The 20,579-nt window shown below is 39.2% G+C and overlaps 1 protein-coding gene across 9 annotated transcripts in view; it reads left to right on the plus strand.

The window, feature by feature from the left end:
• Positions 1–385: 385 nt before the first annotated feature.
• Positions 386–20,579, plus strand: part of SESTD1 (SEC14 and spectrin domain containing 1) — a 50,072-nt gene continuing 29,878 nt past the window's right edge. For 2 of the 9 annotated variants that reach the window (XM_056496265.1, XM_056496273.1), the window contains exons 1-6: positions 861–1,051; positions 4,170–4,232; positions 4,908–5,010; positions 13,051–13,130; positions 16,258–16,366; positions 19,341–19,431. In XM_056496265.1, coding sequence (XP_056352240.1) covers positions 13,076–13,130; positions 16,258–16,366; positions 19,341–19,431 — 255 coding nt within the window. In that variant the 5' untranslated portion in view covers positions 861–1,051; positions 4,170–4,232; positions 4,908–5,010; positions 13,051–13,075. Of the gene's footprint in view, positions 682–859; positions 1,052–1,124; positions 1,319–1,967; positions 3,453–4,169; positions 4,233–4,907; positions 5,011–13,050; positions 13,131–16,257; positions 16,367–19,340; positions 19,432–20,579 lie in introns of those variants that run through there. The other 7 variants (XM_056496270.1, XM_056496268.1, XM_056496266.1 and 4 more) reach the window with 7 other exon arrangements.

Consider the following 20,579-nt stretch of genomic DNA (forward strand, 5'->3'; position numbering starts at 1 on the left):
CGATGGCTGCAGCAGATGTTGGCTGGACAGCAAACAGGAAAGGTGGTCAACAGTGGCGTTTCTGCAAACTCTTGAAGGAAGAAACGAAGCAGTTGCAGCCTCTGTGAGACAGTTTTCATACTCAGAATGAGGTCCAATAAATTATATTCAACTGCTCTGGAAAAACCAGGAGCAAAATTATGGTTAAGAGAGTTTGCAGAAGCCGATGTTTCTAAGATCCATTAGGTCACCTAATGATGTATTCAGCTAGGAGATTTAAGACTGCAACCTGTCCTAGAGCAGTTAGGCTGAATGCAAGGCAAGAGTCCCAACCAGCTTTCTTCACAGCATTTTTTTCTGCATTTTTGCTTCTCTTATTTTAATCTTGGCATGACAGAGTTTTAGGGTGTTTGTCCAGGAGCTAAGACAGACAATGGGTTATTATCTGCCATTGGAGAGGAAACAAAATACACGTCAGTGTTGAATTAGTCTAAACGATCCTCGTGGGTCCCTTCCTAACTCAGGATACTCTGCGATGCTGTGAGTGCTGAAACACGGGCGGCGAACGGCCCCGGGGGCAGCCGACACCTGCCTGAGACACTCCGAGCGCTCACGGGGAGAGAGCAGAGCGGCAGCGCTGCTATCCCAGCGCGGCCCCAGCGCCTCCGCAGCCGGGCGGCTCTGGAAGCTCGTCCCACGCGGGTATTTATCGCGGCGCTCCGTCGCTGCGGGGCCCGGGCCGGGCGGGGCGCGGCCTGCGGGCACAGCAGCGCTCGGCAGGGCCGCGCCGGCTCCGCGGCTCCGCGGGCGGGCGGCGCTGGGCGAGGGCAGCGCGGAGCCGGGGCAGCGCGGAGCCGGGGCAGCGCGGCGGGGCGGGCCCGCCAGCGCCAGGCGCTCGCCGTCTCCTTGCCGACGGAGGAGGGGTCGGAGCCGCCCCCGTCCCCAGGGGCTGCCGCCGGGAGAGCGAGGCGGTGCGAGGCGGCCGGGGTTCGCCGCCGCAGCCCGGCCGGAGCGGGCGGGTCCAGGCTCCGCCCCGCGTCCTCCCAGCCCGGGCACCCGCAGCGCCGCATCGGTAAGTACCGCGCTCCGGAGCGGCTCTGCCCCGGCCGCGGCCCCGCGGAGGGCGGCGCAGGCCCTGCGGCCTGGGCGCGCTTTGTTCGCGGGCGGCGGCGGCGCTGGCCTGGGGCGCTGCCGTGCGGCGGCTCCGGCTCTCCCGGGCGGCGGCGGGGCCGTGCCGCGGACAGCCCCGGCTGCGGGCTCGCCCTCGCCCCGCTCGCTGCCCCGCGGTGGGAGCCCTGGCACGGCGGGTCGGTGCGGCCCGGGGGAAGCCGCGCAACAGGTTCGGGCATTGTTCGTGCGGCCGCGGTGGCGGCGGGGGGGCCCGGCCGCCCAGGGGGCTCCCGAGCGGCCGCCGCCGGCGGAGCTCTTGGCTTTGTGCGGCCGCCCCTCCCGGCCGGCCCCGCCGCGGGTGTCGCGGCAGGCCCGGCAAGGAAGGAGAGTGTCGGCAAGGGGAGCAGTCGGGGGCGGCGGTCGGGAGCGGCAGGCGGCTCCCCGGCCGGCCGAGCCCTCGGCTCCCGGCGGCGGTGCTGGCGGTGCTGGCGGTGCGCGGCCCCGGTCAGCCCGCGGCGGGCTGGGGACGAGGCACGGCCGTGTCACTGCCGCCCGTCGGGCGCTCCTGGCTTTCTGGAAGCGCTGCCTGCTCGGGAAGCTGATTCACTGCTGAAGACGTGGTTGCTCATAGCTGTGGTTACCATTTCTCTGTTTTTTTGACAGGTCTATTGTCCAGCAGTTTTGCCTTCTCTCCCATTATTGTAGTATCCCTTGCTACCCCCTAGCCGAGCTTGTTAGCCAGGCAATTGTACGAAGGCGATGCTGTAAAGCACTGTTCTTGTTAAAGCATTTAAACGAGTGTATGGAAGCAAGTGTGGAAACAATTAAGGGAGAATTTTTTTTTTTTTTTTTTTTTTTTTTTTTTTACTTTTTGTAAGTTTTTTAATGAGCGAAATTGATGAGGATTATGTGGATGTGTGTTAATAGATGCTTTGGTCTGTTGCTCTCTCATATTTCTGCATCCCAGAGGAGATGTTGGTCCTCTCCATTTTTAGTATTGCAGTGTCTGCAGTGTCCTCACAATTGGATTTTGTTCGTGCATTAAAATTCACTGTGATGAGGAAGTGCTGGGTTTTCCCCCTTTTCTCCCTTACGTGACACTGCCTGCTAAGATTCAGTGTATAGTAAATAATGAGTATTGTTACTACATTATAGGACTACTAATAATTATTAATTACTGTGCTAATTAGGGTTCTCCTTTATCTGAATGCAAGCATTTATAGTCCTGATGGCATTGTCTGTACAAAGCAGAAACTTGAGAGACAAGGGGGAAGGTGGACTACAGAACAGAACTGCAGCTTGCTCAGAGAGGCCTGTGGCTTGGTGAGGTGCTGGCCATGCCTTGCTCTTTCAGGAGAAAAGCAGAGTGCTGGAAAAAAGAGGCAGAGTGCTGGAAAAGGCTGCTCAGGGAGATTGTGGAGTCTCCTTCTCTAGAGACATCCAAGCCCCTGCCTAGGCTGGGTCACCACCAGCAGTTAGACAGGAATGTCTCCAAATGGGGCTCCATTCAAATAGCTCACCTCCCTTCCAATCTTAATAATCCTGTGATTCTGTGAAAATCTTCCACCAAAACTAAGAGTAATTGCAATGTGGTTTTAGGGGTGGATTTTAGTATTTTGCACAATTCTTTATGTCACAGATTGCTGCTTGAAGAGTCTTGTAAAATCATCTCAGCTGACTGTTTTTCTTGGAGTAGTGTGCTAATAGTTGATATTTTGTTTGCAGTTTATTTGATCAGTAACATCAGTTTTCCTAGAAATACAATTTAAGAGAAGGAAATAGATGTTTTTAAATTTCTTATAAGACTATTTAGTGTAAGAAAAACTGGTGTGATGTCTCATCGAGATGTGGGCTGTAATTCTAAATTGGCTATGGATTCGAATTTCTCAGTAAAGCTTATGTAAACAGGGAATTAACATAGTTTTGTCATTTTCTGTCAACAAAATAGAGAAGTCAGGTGAATTTCAGCTCAGTTTCAGTTGGCTGTTGCTTGAGAGTGGTAGTAGGAAGGGAAACCAGAGGAATTCCTGTAAGAACTTCAATCCAGTGCTACCTAACTGCTACCTAACATAAGAATCTCTAGGAACAGATTATGAAGAGAAATACCTTTATTCTCCAGTGATGATGGGTGGGGAAATACAGAACACCTTCAATAGGAAGTTTCTGATGAAGTAGGCAGAGCCTATCCTGGAAATCATATTGCAGGGTTTCCAGTGTGTCTGTATTTAGGCTATCTCAAGTACTTGCTGTTTATATTTTTGTTCCCAATCTATAGGTGTGTCCTCTTGCCTTCTCTCCCATCTTTTTGAGGCTGACTAGAAAGCTTCCATTAATAGAAGGACGTTTTTAATTTCAAATTTACTGTGAGCTCGATTACTCTATTGGCTGATCTGTCAGAATTACTGTCAAACCAGTGAAGTGTGTTTGTCATCTTGACTTGGCCTTTTACACAGTATACACTAAATTGAACTTTTGGGGTCTTGTTGTTGGGTTTCATTTCGTGGCTGGAATTTCATCAAGTTACAAGGTTTCACACAAGCCTTACAACATTTGCTGAGGTTTAACATTTGATGCTTATGTGTTCACTCCATATTTTCTAATAGAAAGAGGGACTATTTCTATCTTCTTATTCAAGTTATACTTTGCCTTTTCAAGTTTTGTAGCAGTGAGTACCTTTGTAGATATACCTTCTTCCTCTGCACAAAAATTCTACCACTGTTGTATTTTCAGTTTAGGCTAAAACTCCGTGAAGGTTACCTCTGATTGAAAGCATGCTACAGGGATTCTGGTTCTTGTTACTTTCCCACTGCTTCCGGTGCTGCCTCAGGAGCATTGCCTGCTAACTATAAACAATGTTGATGTCTACCATATGTTTTGGTAGAAAGTGCAGGATTCCTGCTGTCCCACTAAGCTCAAATGCCTAACTTACTAGTATTTGTGAATATACAACAGAAATGTTGGCTCCCCTATCGTGTAGCTCTATAAGAAACTCTTGTTTTCAACCTCCAAGGAAATAATTTTTTAGATTGAGTAGCAAAATCAAAAAATATGGTCAAATACTTTTTCATTTAAATTTACAGAACCCGGGATCTGGAGGTCAAACTTGTAAACCTAGCAGACAGTTTTGCATTCCAGTACCAATGGTAAGTAAGATAGGTCTCTTCCAAAAATAAATATTTATAATTTTAATGCATTATATTTGGTTCTTATGAAGCTTTGATACTGATGAAAGTACTGCCTAGAGCAATATCTTTGCATTTGGTTTTGTAGAAACTTACTTAGGCTTTAACTCATGCCTTCTCTAATTTACCTGCTTTACTTTGTTTTCATTGTGTGACTTCTAAAAAGTCTTTAAAAGGCATTATAACATGAAACAAAAAGTTAAATTACATTGTTTGGCTGTTCACCTCACAGTACAGCTTGTGTTACTGTGTCTCACGTTGTGGTAGTGTCCCACAAGGAGAGGAGTGGCTGCAGATCTGTTAGAGGATGTTTAAGCTTAAGACTGGAGATAAGTGAATTCTATTTTTAAGAGGGTTCTGTGGTAGTGGGTGAGAGTAAGGAAAGAAGTTTTAATAGCATGGAGGTAATTATTGCTGCTCTGATGGTGTTGATAAGCTTGTGCTGTGCTGGAAGATAAATGAGAGACTTGGGAACCTTGATTGTGCAAGTAGAAAAATGTGTTGGCAAAGCTTTTTACTCTTCAGACTAAATAAGAGTGAGAGATTTTTTGAAGTGAGGATAATCTTACAGCAGATGCTAAACTCAACAAGGAAGCAAGTGAAAATCAATCTGGAGTGTTGTTTTCCTGTTTCCAGGTGAGAAGATGAACTGCTGCATTTTGGACAAGCTGAAGTTTGGAATGCTGGGACATAAAGAACCCATTGAGAAGGAAATTACAATAGTTAAGAGGAGATGAAGGTATGACTTAGGGCTTTGTAGAAACAATAATTCAGGGGAGATAGATGTAGTAAATACGTGAGAATTCAGAACCAAGATAAATTCCTTTTAAATATTGGCAGAGTTGCATTTGAGAGGTGTTCTTAGTGAGGTATCATGAAGTGTAAGTGTTGACCAGACCAAGGAAGGCCAAAAAGAAAAAAAGCATTCAAAGAATAAGATAAATGGGTCTGATGTTAGCTTGATGTTTTGGTCACTAAATGATATCTGTGTCTGAACCTGAGACCTCAGTGCAGGTTGTCTGTTTTTTCTCTGCTGGTGTTCCATTTGCTAATTGTTTAATTTTGCATTCTCACTTGACCCTAGGAAACAGTATAATTGGAAAATGTATGAGTGTTGCATCTATGCAGGATGTTCCAGGGAGCAGCTTAGAGAGATTGATTTTATGTTCTCTGGAGCATGTGACCGTTTATTTATTGATTTATTGGTAGTGAAGACTACATGTTTTATTTTGAGGGGGTAGGAGAGAGAGAGATGTGCTGTGATTACTGCAGGTGATTGCTGTGGTTGATTTAATTTGGGATTTGCAGTTGAAATGTTCAGAATTTTTAATCTGAGTATAGAATTTTTAATCTGAGTACATAAACAGAAGACATCAATGAAAGTTAAGATTTATTTCTCCTGTACCCACTAATTTAAGGACATCTTAGATAATTATTTTTGATTTGTAGAGCAGTGAATTAATGGATTTCTGAAATATGTGAACAAGGTATGTATTTACCAGGTTGTGAATATTTCAGTCTCTTGTTACTTTCATGTTTGGTTAACATTAGCAAAATTTTCAAGTTATTTATTTCTTATTGAAGGGATTTTTATTATTACTCTCATCAAATGTCATGGATATTTTGTGTATTGTGCAGTGAGGACAGGGAAGCACAGCAGGATTTTTTTTTTGTTTTTGTTTTTAATTTTAGCAGAGGAAATAGTTCAGGGTGTTTCAAGAACCACACAAAATCATACTCTTGAGCTGATCAGCAAACCCAGAGTTTTAGAGATTTGTTAACAGACTTTTTGTTAGTCCCGTCTTCATTGTCATCTTGTTTTGGTCAGTTTTCTCCATTCCCAAAGGATGACTGCTTTTGTGTCTGCTGCACGAGATGGCTTTTGGTGTAGAGGAGCATTTCTTTTTGCTTCCACTCAGTCACTATAGTGTCACTATACTGAGCTGGGAATTGAATCCTGAGGCCCTGAGCCACATGCACTTGTAACCAATGCCAAATATGTGTATTGTTATGAAGTGGTAGATTGTTTTCTTATATAAGTGTTGCAAAAAGAACAAGAAGTTCTAATCTTGCACCCCAGAGGGAAGTGTTTTTCATTTGTTCCAGACTGCCAGCAGTTGCACTCATCAGTACAGCTGTTTGTCTTTTGACTTTGTCTTTTGACTTGGCTGTTCATGGCCTGGATTGTCCAGTCTCGTTCCACTCACTGCCATAGTTCATTTTATGAAGCACTGTAGGCATAGGAGCTTTCTGATCTTTCATCACAAACTGGTTTTGGACAGTTCCTTAAAGAGCTGGTGATAAGGCATTTATTTTTCCAAGCACTTGTGACTTGTATGTTGGTTTTGTTTTGTTTTTTGAAGGTTTTTGTGTTTGGTATTTTTGAAGAAGAGGGAGCTAGGAGAGGACTACGTAATTTTATTTTACTATCTGTAAGTTATTTTTCTTCCCCCTAATCTCACAAAGTATTTTTGTGGTAGAATATGCAATCCATGTGATTCTGTACTATTTCCATGTGACTTCTGACTAGTGAAAATTTTAAAACCGAAAAATGAGAATTTTCTTTTCATGAGTTTTAGTGCAGTGTGGTGAGAAAGAGAAAATGCCTTGGCTGTGCTTTGAACTTGGCATTTCAATTGACATATTGCTATGTAGAAAGGGGTGGAAGAAGCAGCCTCTCAACTTGCATCATTTTATGCATTCTGTGGTCACTAGATAGTGTTAAGTGAGATGGGACTGTACCAGATGACTGCAACTTGTGCTGGTTTGGCTGCCTGTTGTAAGGGAAGGAGGGTATAGGTAGATTGGTCTTTGATGCTAGTGGGCAAACTGTGGGGTTCTGCAGGAAGGTAAATAGTGTCTCTCACTTCGTGAGAGAGTTACAAAATGTGGAAGGAATGTTGTACAAAAGGGAATATGGAGATGCATCCAAAACCTGCGGTTTATATTCTCTATTATTATAGATTAGAGGCCTGAAAACTGCTATGACTTAGCCTAGCCCAGGTGTTTGGCTTGGGCTGAGGCTGAAAGGGTAGAGAACTCTAGCAAGCTGTTACCTTCGATGTCACACGTTGCAGCATCGTTATGATGAGTGCATGTGTTCCTTTGGGTTGGACAGGTTTGCTCTCTGAGCGTGGCCAGAGAGTCCAAGGAGTGCAGTTCTGTGAGAGAGTGCTCATTGCTGCACAGTCCCTGTGGCTGGCCTTGGTCCATGGAAGGACTGAGGTGTTGGTATTGTCTCACAGCTGTACGTGCAGGTGTCATTGTGCATCCTGAGTTACATTGTTTCTGTGCTTGCTGCTCTTCCTTTTTTCCCCCTCTGGCCCCTCTTGCTTGAAGTCTGAGGAAAAGCTCTGCCTTTGTGTGAAATGAATAGTTGACTGTGATCAAAGTTAGAACTCAGACACACAATGTCTTTTTCTTCTCAGAAGGCATAACCTCTTGCTCACCTGGTCTCCATTTGCTGGTTTGCTATTCCATATTATATTGCTCATCACTTCCTTTTGTTACTCATCTTTTTATTGCACTTTTCACAGAATGTTGAGGGATTGAAAAAGGATGGGAAATGAATATGGAAGATGTGTTAAATAGAGGAAGTAGTTATCAGACAGTTCTGAATTCTATTATTAACTTTAGTTAGAAGACAAGATTTGAACCTTTGGGTGAAAATGGAGTGGAATTGGAATTTTTCCAAGCTTAAATTTGTTGTGGCTGTGACAATGTGCTTTTGGGTCATGGCCTAGCATGCTGTTAACCTCAGCTTTAGCCAGAGTCAGAGCATACTTTCACTGTGTCCCCTGAACTGCCATGGCAAGTTGCTGAGTTATGTTTCTAACAGTGCATATGTAATGGAAATGGCTTGAATGGTTGCATCTTGCTTAAGAGTTAAAGCAGCTTGCATACTTATGAAATTAGTCTGGTATTTTTTATTTTCTGACTTCTTTAGTGTGAATTATCAGGTTAAAGAAGATCAGGAATATTTTTGTTGTGTACAACTTCAGACACGGTATAAAATTTCTATGGCTTTTTCTGGATAGTTTTTACCGATAGTAAAAAAATTTAAAATATGAAAGTGGTTGAAAAAGCAAAAAAAATTATATTCCTTAAATATCTGGAGTTACCTTTTCTCCTGAGGGCTCTAATGTTAAATATTTATTAATGCTGCTCATAATGCCTTACAGAGTAAAAACCAAACACTGAATTTGCACATGTAAGCTGATGTTCATCTGTCAGGTTTTATTGTTATTTTGAAACTGTCCAGCTGAGTTGCCAAGTTCCAGGTGCTTTTTAATTGAAGGCAGCATTAACTAATAAATATTTACAGCTTGTTTCTATTTTTGGGGCAAGTTTGTGCTTCTCAAATTACCCTGGGGCATCAGCCCTGGAGACATCTTCCTTTGTGTTCTCTCTTTGTACAACTTTGCTGTGGGAGAGATGACAACCTTTAATGTAGCTTTAAAGGAAAGTGAAGTAATAATCAACATAGATAATTGTGATACTCAGCTTTCTCCCTGTCTTTTACATGTGGATTTTATTTCTGTGTGGACCAGATGAACTAGTTGTAAGCTGATTCAGGGAAAAAGAGGGTAATGCTTTGTGGGTTGAAGTTAGCATCTAAACAAGCCTGTATGCTGGCTTCAGAGAATGAAGATGTTAGTTTTGAAGGTCTGCAATTCAAAAGTTCATCTAAAAGAAAGTGTTTTCATTCTATATGTTTTGAGGCTTTTTTCCTTTGGTACTTCAGAATGTCTATTGTTATTTGTGCTATTGTTTCTGCCTGGACTTGCAAGCTGCTACAGTTTTGAACATAGCTGCCCATCTGCTCCTTGGTTATTTATAGGCAGATTTGTGGAGCTCCTTCTAATCTCTCAAGTCTTCAAAAACATTAATGAATTAAACATCACAATACTCTTGTAAAAAGAGAATTAAATTGAGGAACTGAATGGAGACTAAAAAGGATAAATGACTTGCTGAAAGCCATATGTATATTTCATAGCAGAACAGGGAATAGAAACAAGATTCTTTTTTTCTTGCTTGTGGTCCTGTGCTTAGGAGACCAGCTACATGCTCTTGTGAGATACAAGCAAAAGGAATGAAGAAAGAACTCGTTCTTTGAATCTTGCAGCAGATGCTCATGTGCCGACTAACGCATTTCAAGACCTTGTACCATGTACTGAGAGTATTAAAGGTTTCAGGTCCAACAAACATGAATAAACATGTTAGTATTAATTCTCATTAAGCCTGAATTTGTTTTGATTGTTAATGTTTTGGAGCAGTGGTTTCTGCTGGCTTGCTTAGAAAGAAAACACCTGTTACTCACAGGAGAGCTTCTCTCTGACATCTTACTTCTAGTTATCCACTCAGCCTGTCCCCTGTCTTTAACAGACTTTTACAGTGGCTTTAAACACTGTCTAGACATTGGTTCTTATTTATGTTTTTGATTCAATGACAATGAAGATGGGTAGCAGAAAATGCAGGTGAAACTTTCCATTCATCAGAAATTTGGCACTTTGATGAATTACACATAGTACTTAACTGTGTATGAGGTGGTTTTTTTATTTTTGACTGGATTTTGGTTTTTTTGGTTGGGTTTTTTTTGAGGGTGTTTTTGTTTGTTGAGGGGGAGTTGTTTGTTTTTGCTTAGATGTATGGAGTAGAAAATTGTACTTCACAGTTGTACGAGAGTCTAGGAATGATAGAGGATGCAGCTTATTAACTTGTGTTTTGATTTCACATTGGAGTGCAACCTGAAATATTGTTTGTATTTTTACCTGTCCTGTATTTTTTTTTTTTCACTATTTGACTACTATCTCCCAGTCTCTCCTTTATGTATACATATTTCATGTTTGTGTGCAAGAGAATTTTCTCCACAAATAGTATTGCTAAAAAAAGTTTCTGCTTGTTGAGGGGATTGGAAGAGTTTTCTATTTTCTATTTCAAATATTTAGGTTTTAAATACAAATATTATGTGAATTTGATGTTGCCACCTTCCTGTGGAAATCTTCAAAGGAATGAATACATTGCTGGAGACTGACATTGCTATATTGATTTAATAACCTGAAAACCTATGTCATTCTAAACAAGTTCAGTGAGGTTCTTCAAATTGTATTGAATGTATCCAGGAAATGTTAAATAAAAGGACTACAATTTCTACAGTTTGGTGTATGGTATTTTATAGTATCATGGCACAGTAGATTCTAGGTGGTCATACAGCACTTTAGATTGTTTCTGAAATCCAGCAAACAAATTTGACCATTTTATTTATTTCATATCTGTAACATTTCAGCATATAAAAGTTATGTCTTTCAATTTGGAAGTGCTAAAATGCAGCTTCCTGAAGTATTTCACTTTCCTCATGTGAAATCTGTTGTCTTCAGTGCTTTTGTTTGTCTTCTGTAGCTTTTCTGTATTTCATGAAACCAAATGGGTTTTTACTGATGAATAGACACTGAATCTGTTTCTTTCAGCTAAATAGTGGTAGAATATTAAGCAACAAATCACTCTTTCCTCATGCTAAATTGACAGCTTGATGGATATTTTTAAGAGCCTGTCATTTTGTCTTCCTCCAACAAACTGAAGACTTTACATATATTTTGTAGGTCTAAATACATTGCAAAGGTACAAAAACACCTTTAGTAGCTCCCATTGGAAAGCAGATGCCAGCTGTCCTGGAATGGTTTTGCTTTCCAATATTAAAAAGAGACATTTAATTTAATTCATCCTTAGACTCTTTGGATGTCAAAAATAAAGAAGGATGCTAAGCCTGTTTTTTAAAAGTGAAGATTTTTTTTTTTTTTCCTGGTATGTTCTGATAACCTGCTCTGGTGAGAGTTTTCTTCTAGATGAAACCTATCAAAGCTCTCACAGGAGAGAGGTAATTGTAAACTTCAGGAGTTTATGGAACAAAGGCTAGGTGTTTGGAATTGTCAGCAGTTGTTCTAACTGGTCTGACTCACCTCCCTCCACTCTGACCAGAATGCTTCCTTTGGTTCCAGGAAATACTGAATAAAAGAACTATTTTGATCCATGGACAGTGCCACTACTGTGGCAGAAAGCCAAGCGATGCTTTCATATTAAATAAATAGGTCTTTTCAGAAGAGCAGAGAAACATGTTCCCTAGAGTCAGTAAGCTGATGCAGGCTTTTGTTCCTCTGTGAAAGTACAAAGATAATGAAGTGTGTGTAGGTTTGAACTTTATTCATTGATTATAATAAAGAGGCATTTGTAATAATTTGGAAATGTAACTTGGGGAGGAGGGGGAAAAAATCATTCAGGTATGTGTTCCATATGTTGAAAAAAGGGAAATAAAAAGAACTGCCTAAGCTAAAAAGCCTACACAGAGGGGTTTGAGAGACAAAAATGACTGCCTGAGTAGTTCTTGAATTTTGTGGTTTTTGCAACAGATAAATACGAATCTTTGTCTAAAGCAGGAAGCATTAATAGGATGCTTTTTTGAGTAGTTGTTCAAAGTGCAGGCTGTCATGGGACTCTGTTTCCTAAGAGAACAGAAAGTTGTTTGTTTCCTTCTGTAATACGTGAAGTGTGAATTTTACATAATTAGCAAAAATTACACTTCAATATGGAGGTTTTGGGATAAGAGATGGGAGTGAACATTGTGACACATTGCACATTGGGAGAGGCAGTAAAAAGCTGTTGAAATGTTTTTTTTTCTTTTTTTGTATAATGATAGTTGTTTTTTGTTTTTTTTTTTTTTTTTTTTTTGTTAAGAAGCTCATTGTTTTAACATGAAAAGGAATAACTGTTTTACCTCAGGCTATTTGGATTTCTCTGGATTTTTTGTGGGGTTTTTTTTTCCTAAATTGTTTATAGTTTTTGTTCCATTAACTTTCCCCATGCCAGGAAAAAAAGTTCTCTTTGTGTGCATTCTGAAGTATCAGAGGGAGAATTCCAGATTGCCGTCCAAAGCCCTGGGCCTGGAATGAAAAACAAAAAAAAATTCCATTTTGATCTGTTTTTATTTTGGCTGGATATTGGTGATGTCTTGAATTGCGTATTTCAGAGCAGAATTAGGTTTTTTAATTATATGGATTGATCTGTGGAAGCAGGACCTCAGAGAGTTGCAAGCAGATGCCAGTTCCTACTTGGTGTAGGCTGGAAGAGGAAGTTGCAATTCAGGCATCCTGGGGATTTGTCAGTGAAGACAAAAGCTTCATCACAGTGAATTGCAGTTCACAGCTCAATAAAAATTGCATGAGGGTGAGGAGGAGGCCAAACAAGCAAGAGCAATTCCAGGTATAGGTTATAGGTAGGACACAGTTATTCAGACTGTTGGGTGGTTTTTTTAAACTGAAGCCCTGCTAATGGCAGGGTAGTGGCAGTGTCCTGACAGAAATGTAGCATAACTTATTTAGGCAATTATTGTATTCTTGGAAATACCAGACAGGCTGTGCAAAAAGTGCAATCTTATTTGCACTTATTTTACATCTGAATGAGCAAGCAGATAACCTACCTGTAAATTAATTGTAGTTTATTAGGGTTGGTAAATAGGACTTTAAATAAATTATCTTGTCCTTGGTTGAGATTCTGCTTTGGTTTTTGTGGCTGGACTGCTTCTTCCCCACAATGAGGAAGAAGAAATCTTTAATTAAATATTTGTATGGATGAATGTCTACAATGATGTTTTTTCTTAGATTGTGACAGTAGCTTAGACTTTGGTTACAGTGTTCTGTTCTTTCTTCAGAAGAATACAAAAGTGTAACACTGTGAAACACTGTAATTGATTTCCCCTGCTTGACAACTTCAACTTCTTGTGTTTCAGAGCTGTGCAAAGTATCTGCAGTAGGATGGAAGCCTCGGTAATATTACCCATTCTGAAGAAAAAATTGGCTTTTCTTTCAGGTACAATTTCAGTTTTCCTCAACTGATTCCACCCTGCATAATTTGGATGGGATATTTAAGTTGATTATTTGTGTTTGCTGTATGTATTTAACAACATACATTGCTGATAAGTGCTTTGTCATATTCCAACTAAGTGTCTGGAACTTTTTATCTAGTTGCCAAGTTGTTGGTGTTTAGGACTTACTTTGCTGTAGCCTGTAGCTCAGCCTACAAAGTTGTTGAGAAGTTTCAGTCTATATATAAGAGAATGATGATTTAATAGACATCCAAAAATAATCCTTGCTGATTTGACTTTTATGTTTTTAGAAATAGAGTGAAAATTTTCACAATTTTCTACAGAAATTTTTTTCTTCCTTTTCACTTGGCTTTTCTCCAACATAGAAACATGTGGAAGCAGAATTAGCCATGCATTGCAACTGTTTGGTTATTGCCAATTAGTTAATTAAGAGAAGGTTGTAATTATCATAGTATTTCTTAAAACTTCTTGAATCTTATAATGAAGGTAACTTAACTTTTTCTCCTCCCTCTGCCAGAAAAACAAAACAAAAAAAAAACAACCAACCAAAACAAACAAAACAAAAAAAAAAAAAAAGGAAAGGGAGTGGTTCAAATGGTGAATGACATTCTCCTGCTGGTTTCACTGCTGTTGTAGATACCTGTGTTAGTTCTTGGTGTTTGATTGTCTGATCTAGTGTAGGTAGGTAACTTACAGAACACTTGTCAACTTCAAAAATTGACAAGTGTTGCCATAAATATTCTTCTGGCTTAGTTTATTTTAGTTTGTTTTAGTCAGTCTGGTTGAGTCTGCTTCAGTCACCTGAGAAGTGGAACCTGCTCTTTTTGTTAATAGAATTTATTTTGCTTTGAATTTGCCCACAGTCCCTAGCAATTGAAAATCTAACAATTCCTTTCTAAAAATGAACAATCAAACCCTTCAAACACATCTCACATTAAAGCCTGGGACAGTTCTTCCACAGGAGCAGCAGATGTGAGCTGGTTGTTCAGCATTATATTGCAAGGGGATATTCTCATTAACTAGAGTGCATTCTCAAATTGCTATTGAAGCTGCCTGATCTGTTTCAAAATACAGACATTCTTAGTGGAAAATAATTTATTGAGTGGCATTTTAAACACTAGGAACCATTTTGGACCTAGGTATTTCCAAGTAGGTTTTGATAATTTTGGAATTGATTAGTATTAATGGGTGCTTTAACTTAATGAATGATAAAGGTTGATGCAGCAGGATTTTTTAGCATTCTTCAGTGTAAGTAAAATAACTTGACAGATACAAATCAGTTCATCATGTCAATTTTACTCCATATAGTTTCATAATAGTTTCAGTAATGATTAAAAACATATACTCAGAAAATTAATATTTTAGGAATGTGTCCTGCAGTGTTTATGTGCTGAAGTCTGTTGTCATTTTTTAGTTAAATTGGTACAAATGATGTTGATTCTGCCTTTTTCTGGAAACAAAACAGTGGTTTCTAATGGAAATCCATGGCTGGTGTAGCTTTCATGTTGATAAGTCATTGCACAGAAGAAAAGGAAAGCTCCTAAGTTGACAAAAAGCCTTGAACAACCACTTTGGTGCAAAATGAACTAAAAAAATTATTTTTTCTTTTTCTTCTTTTTTTTTTTTTTTTTTTTCTTTTTTCTTTTGTGATTCTCTCAGTTGCATTCCTTAGCACTGTTTACAAGCTGGGGGAAAAACCTGTCAGTTGTTACACAAGATGGCTTGTCATGAAATAATGAGTTAGATAATTTTTGTGAAATGGCAAGAGATTATATTTCTGGGATTTGGCTTGTGTTTTGTTTAGTCAGTTCAGCAAATGCCGTTTAAGTCCAGGCATTTTTCCTTTTTCTCTGCTTCCTCATTCCAATTTTCAGGCTTTCTGCCATTCAGAAACAGAAGGGTAGACAATCTGTAAATAACTGTTGCTTTAGATTGTTTCTGCTGGAAGCATCTGTCCATTTGTCCTTTCTCATACAGCACCACTCTTTGATTCTTCAATTTAGAAATACAGTTATTAAAAAGTGTGTTGCTGTTTTCCAGAAACAATTATCTCACAAAAGAGAGGAAGGGAGGGGAACATAACTATTGCAGTGGAGCACTGAAAGCAGTAGGTTCTTTATGAAAATGTAGAAAATATCTATGTATCAGTGGATCTTTAAAACTCCAAATTTTGAGAGTTTGCACAGCTTTGGAAACAAGGAAAAAAGGCCTGTTGCATTTAAGACTCTAACATATGTTGTGCAAACTGTTTGTTCATTATATTGCATGCACCTCGTGGATGGGGAGAATTCTTATCTAATTATGTCAACATATGTGTATGAGTCTGCAAGCATTACTGTGCTTGTGCCTTTTCTTATTTCTGCATGGCTGTTGCTATTCTGTTAAAAGTTGTTCTTACTGGTTAAATGGAACTTCAGTTCTAGTGAAGCAAAAGCATGATTTAATTGCTTTAGCCAATGAGAATAAAGATGTGCTTTCTCAGGTTGCTGAAATTTGCATTTCTTCATTTTCACTCAAATAAACCTGTGATTATAGGTGTCTTTGTACAGTTTTTTCCAAAATATAGAGAAGATTGTTTAGTAATCCACTCCCTTACAGTAAATTTAGTTTAAAATTAGTTTAGGGTATGTGCCATGCAGGGAGCCTGTGTGGTATAAGATCCTCCTGTAGTAGTCAGTTGGACTAGAAAAGTCCTTTTCTACAAGCTCCAGTTGGAGCTTTTGGGTACATGCTCAGCCTGGGAGTGGATGGACTAAGTTTCTGATAGGCTGGTAGTGTAGAAGGTCTAGGAGATGCTTTTTAATAATATGATCTAAAAATGTAAAAATAATGCTTCTGGGACACTTGATTTGTGTTGTTTATACTGAAAGTATTAGATGAAAAATTGTGATGGCTGTGGATGTGGGCTATGCTCTGATGTCCTGGTGATGTTTTAAATATCCTTGTGATAAATGAACCGTCACAACTAAGGAGTGAAATGTCATTTGAGGTTTTCACAGCAACTTTAAAGATTGCTTTTCTGATGAAGTTTGAGACCACTTAACTGCAAAGTATTTCTTCTGCTTAAGTCTCATCACGTTAACTTTGTAATTACTTTTCTTTCTGAAACAGGAGGGAAGGACAGAAGAAGTGGCCTCATTCTGACAATTCCATTATGCCTTGAACAGACGAGTATGGATGAGCTGAGTGTCACACTAGACTATCTTCTAAGTATACCAAGGTGATTTGGAAGGCATTCTGTTCAGAGCTGGGTTTTTTCCAGTTGTAGAGGGGATCTTTCTGTTGTTTTTAATTTTATTTGCTCTTCTTTACCATATAAATTTTGGTAATGTTTGCTTAGAGTGTGATACCATCTGAGTTAGAAACACATATCCCAATAAGCTAAGGGATGTGTACTAAGGCTTGTCTGTGGCCTTTTATGTCCTTATGTTCTCCTGTCTTGGGATAGCTTTTCCATAATTTCTTTTTAATGACAGTGCACTTAAATTGCTAAGTAAATTAATGAGCCATTCCAATCAAACTCCTAAGCTTGCAAGGGCATCATTGCCCATTGCTCCCTCTCTGCTACATACCTAATCTTTGTAGCTTGTAGGGCTTCAGTTTAAAAGTGCACTAAGTTTATAAATATATAGTCTTTCTGAAGTTAGTGAGCAGCTCATGGTAGTGCATAAATGTGCTGCCTGCCAACTTGAGTATCCTGTCATCTGTAGCTTGCTCTAAAATCATTGTTGTTTGAGTTCTGTGCATGTGCCACTGCCAGCTTATAGTGACAGTTTTTGGTCCTGACTTAGTTACCTGCATTTCTACTTTCTTAAGATCCAGGGATTGGTCTTTATCATTATTTTTTATGTTCTGCCACTGCTTTTTAAGAAAAGGAGCCCCTCAGATAAGTGTTTGCTTTTGCGTCTTTTCAAATTTCTCTTTTGGAAACTGAGCAACAATGGCATTGATATCCATGTGTACTTTGCATACTTCATCTATAAATGTTAAAAACACAGTTAAAGGATCCAATGTGGAGTTTATTTTAGTAGGTAAGACTTTAAAAAATCCTGATTGGTGAGAGAAAAGCAAAAAATAAACTCAAATTATTTAAAAGTAAAGCATCAGTAGGTGTATGAGTACACTGCACAACATTTTAGTTGTGTAAGTTGTAGGGTTTTCCAAACAGCTTGTTGTCTTTTGTAAAGTGGTGAAACAGCAAAGGGTCATCCACACAAGTCATATCATTGACTTAAGGACTTGGCCATATTTATGGAACAGATGCAGGCATTCTTGTTCTAGTAAGCATTAATTATTCCACAGACTCATCCTGATGTATGTCTTTACATATATTAGTGTAACAACAACTGTCTAAAAACTGAACCAAAGTGCTCTTTGTACTCGGTAGAAACTAGGAAATCTGTTTGAAAGTGAAGTCAGTGTTCCCACATTTAATACTCTGTTTCAGTTGTGGAAAAAATGATCTCTCTTCTATGGTGGCAGTATGGAAAAATCATCGTAGCTTTGGTTTGCGTGTTGTTTTTCAGTGGGAAAACCAAACTTTGGCTTAAGCACTGCTCTGTTTTGTTCTGGAAAGACTTGCTGAACAGTGTTTGGAAAAAATAGGGCTGAGGGGAGGGACATTGTCCCTCCCAAACCCAGGTAACTCTCCAAGCAACATTATTACTACTTTTTTCCCCAAGTTCTATGTGTAAGGTAACATAGTATGTTTGATTTTTAATTCAGTTGTGCGTGGTATATGATTGTAACTATAACTAGTTTGAGATCTGCAGTCTAGTATGGGTTGCTGGCTGTGACCAAAATTTGAGAGGCATAACTGCTTCAAGTGTCTTGGGCAGAATTTCTTTAGAATATGTGTATAAAGCCATTCTAAAATTTCAGACAACTTATTTCTAGTGTTGAAGTCTTTTATGCCTTTCTTTGATGGTATTTGAAATTCTCAGATTCTGAAGAGATCCTTTCATAACTGAAGAAGAATGAAAGTGGCAATGTTATGATGTTTGCTTCTTTTGTTGTTTTCTCTCTATTGTGGCTCAAATCACCCAGCTTTTTACCTTTTGTTTTAACTTATGTACAAACATTTGCATTGACTAAACTTTTTAGAAGTGGTTGGTGGCTTCTGAATTTGATTGGTTGTGTATTCTGTTGGGTTTGGAGTGTTTTAATAGGATTAGTAGTAGAGGAGCAGATGTTGATACTGCTTGATCCCAGTCAGACTAAGGAAGTCATGTCTCAAGGTGCTGTAGTAACACTCTTTGCCTTACTCTTAAAAGCAATAGTATTGTGCCTTTTGAGTTGGCTTTGATTGGAAATTGCACTTATGAAGCCTGAATGTTCAGAGTGCTTCCAGAAGAATCATGTGTGTGATCTTAGAGGTTCTTTAAAACCAAAAGCATTCATGGACTGTTTAATTAAAGTTTAATTATTTTTTTCCTAAATTGGCTAGTAAAGTGCCTTTTTTCCCCTTTTTTTTTTATGTTTTGTTTTGTTTTGTTTTGAACTCCAAGATGAATTTATCTTCCACCTATATCTGATGAAGCTCAGCTTAAACATGAAATAAATAACAGTTAATTTCTTGTTTTGAAACATAATGCTTACTGTTGCATGCCTTATTTTTTGTAAGCTAAGGCAATCACAGAAGTAGCTTTGTTTTGTAATTGCAGATTTGGGAAAGATTACATAATGCTCTCCTACCTCACATAAATGTCATTTTTGGATTTTATTTGCTTGCAACTTTGCCAACACAAGAATTTCAACCTGGGACATGATATTTAGTGTGGTAACTAATATTAAACCATGGGCTCGCTTGCAAGTCCTCTTCTGGATGCCCCTTGTAAAAACTGACATCTCATTGTCTTCCTTATGGCACTGTAATTTGATCTCTTTTCTGAGGATTTTGTCAAGTTAACAGTTATGAGACCTTTTCAGAATTGCTACAGTTTAAAGAAATACTTGTATTATGACATATACTTGAGTGCTATTGAAAAATTGTAATATGTGATAATAATCTGGAGCATTAAAATTGGAAGTTATTTTATAAATGAGTAAACTTAAGGTTTGTAACACAGTGCTTCTGTAAGGAAAAAACTATGGAGTTGTATTTTGCAGGAGGCTTGTAATCCAAAGTTGTCATGGTATGACACTTGTTAGAGTGAATTTTATGTTTTTCTGAATTTTTTTTTTTTTTCTTTTAGTGAGAAGTGTAAAGCTCGAGGATTTACTGTGATAGTGGATGGCAGAAAATCTCAGTGGAACGTGGTAAAGACAGTTGTGTTAATGCTCCAGGTAAATAAATATTTATACATTCATAGTTGACTGATCAGTTTTATGGATGTGAACTCAGTGGCTGTGTTATTGTAGAGACAGGTATTTCCTTAAAATGTGGTTCTGTGACAAGTTCTGTGTACAGGAAGAAATTCTGAAAAAGTAAAAGACAAATTCTTTATATTCTGAGAACACATAGTTGTGGACCTTTTTCTGAAATAGGGTTTTAGTTTAAAAAGTGCAGAAATATTCTCCTGGCACCACCAACCATGAGCAGTAGGAATGTGTGCAGGGCTGCAGTTCACAGATATTGCATCAAAACCTGCTCAGCTGCAGTATGTGCTGTACTACCTGGTTTCCTTTGCAATAGGATGTAGTTGACTTAGTTGTGGATCACAGTTCCAATCACAAATTATATTCTGCATACTTTATAAAGTAGGAGAAGAAACGTGACAATTTTCAATAAAAAAATTTCCAAAATTCTAAAAATTTTAACTCTTCAGAGCTGTGGGCTTTCAAATAGAGTCTTACTTTTGCTGAACAGTATAGATTACTTTCTGGTCTCAGTGGTCAAAGAAAATGCCATTTCTAACACATTAGAACACTTGGACTACTGCCTTTCTTACTACACAGATGCTTCCTCTCTATCAGAGCAATTTTCCTCTCAGACTTAGGTGAAGCTTCAGAAAGTGTGTCAGATATGAAATATTTCTTTTTTTTCTGTCCTCCTTCTGGGTTTTGAAGTCTGTGTCAAGGTGTCCTTCACCTTTGTTGACTAAGATGATTTTCCTGTTAATAGAGTTACAGTATTTGAATGCCTTATGTTCAGGTTATGATCTTGACTGGGTTTTGCTTCAGCCACTGTGTGGTTGTGAGGTTCAGTGGGAACTGCAGCTAGTGGGGAAGGTCAGCTTTGGCCACTCTTATTTCCCTGGCTTGCTGGCAGCACTCATCCTGCCTCTGCAAAGCTTGCAGAAACATGGGTTGCACATCTGTGTCTTGAGTTTGGGAAGGAGGCAATAAAAAAGACTTTCCTATGTGAATTGATCACTTGTTCAGATCACATGAGATATGTAGTTCTCAAAAACACTTTGTGTTCAAAATATTGTCTACTTGTAAATAGATTTTGCATATTTATTACAACGGTGCAGGAATGAATTAGGGTATTT

Source organism: Oenanthe melanoleuca, chromosome 7, assembly GCF_029582105.1.
Source record: "Oenanthe melanoleuca isolate GR-GAL-2019-014 chromosome 7, OMel1.0, whole genome shotgun sequence".
Lineage (NCBI taxonomy): Eukaryota > Metazoa > Chordata > Aves > Passeriformes > Muscicapidae > Oenanthe > Oenanthe melanoleuca.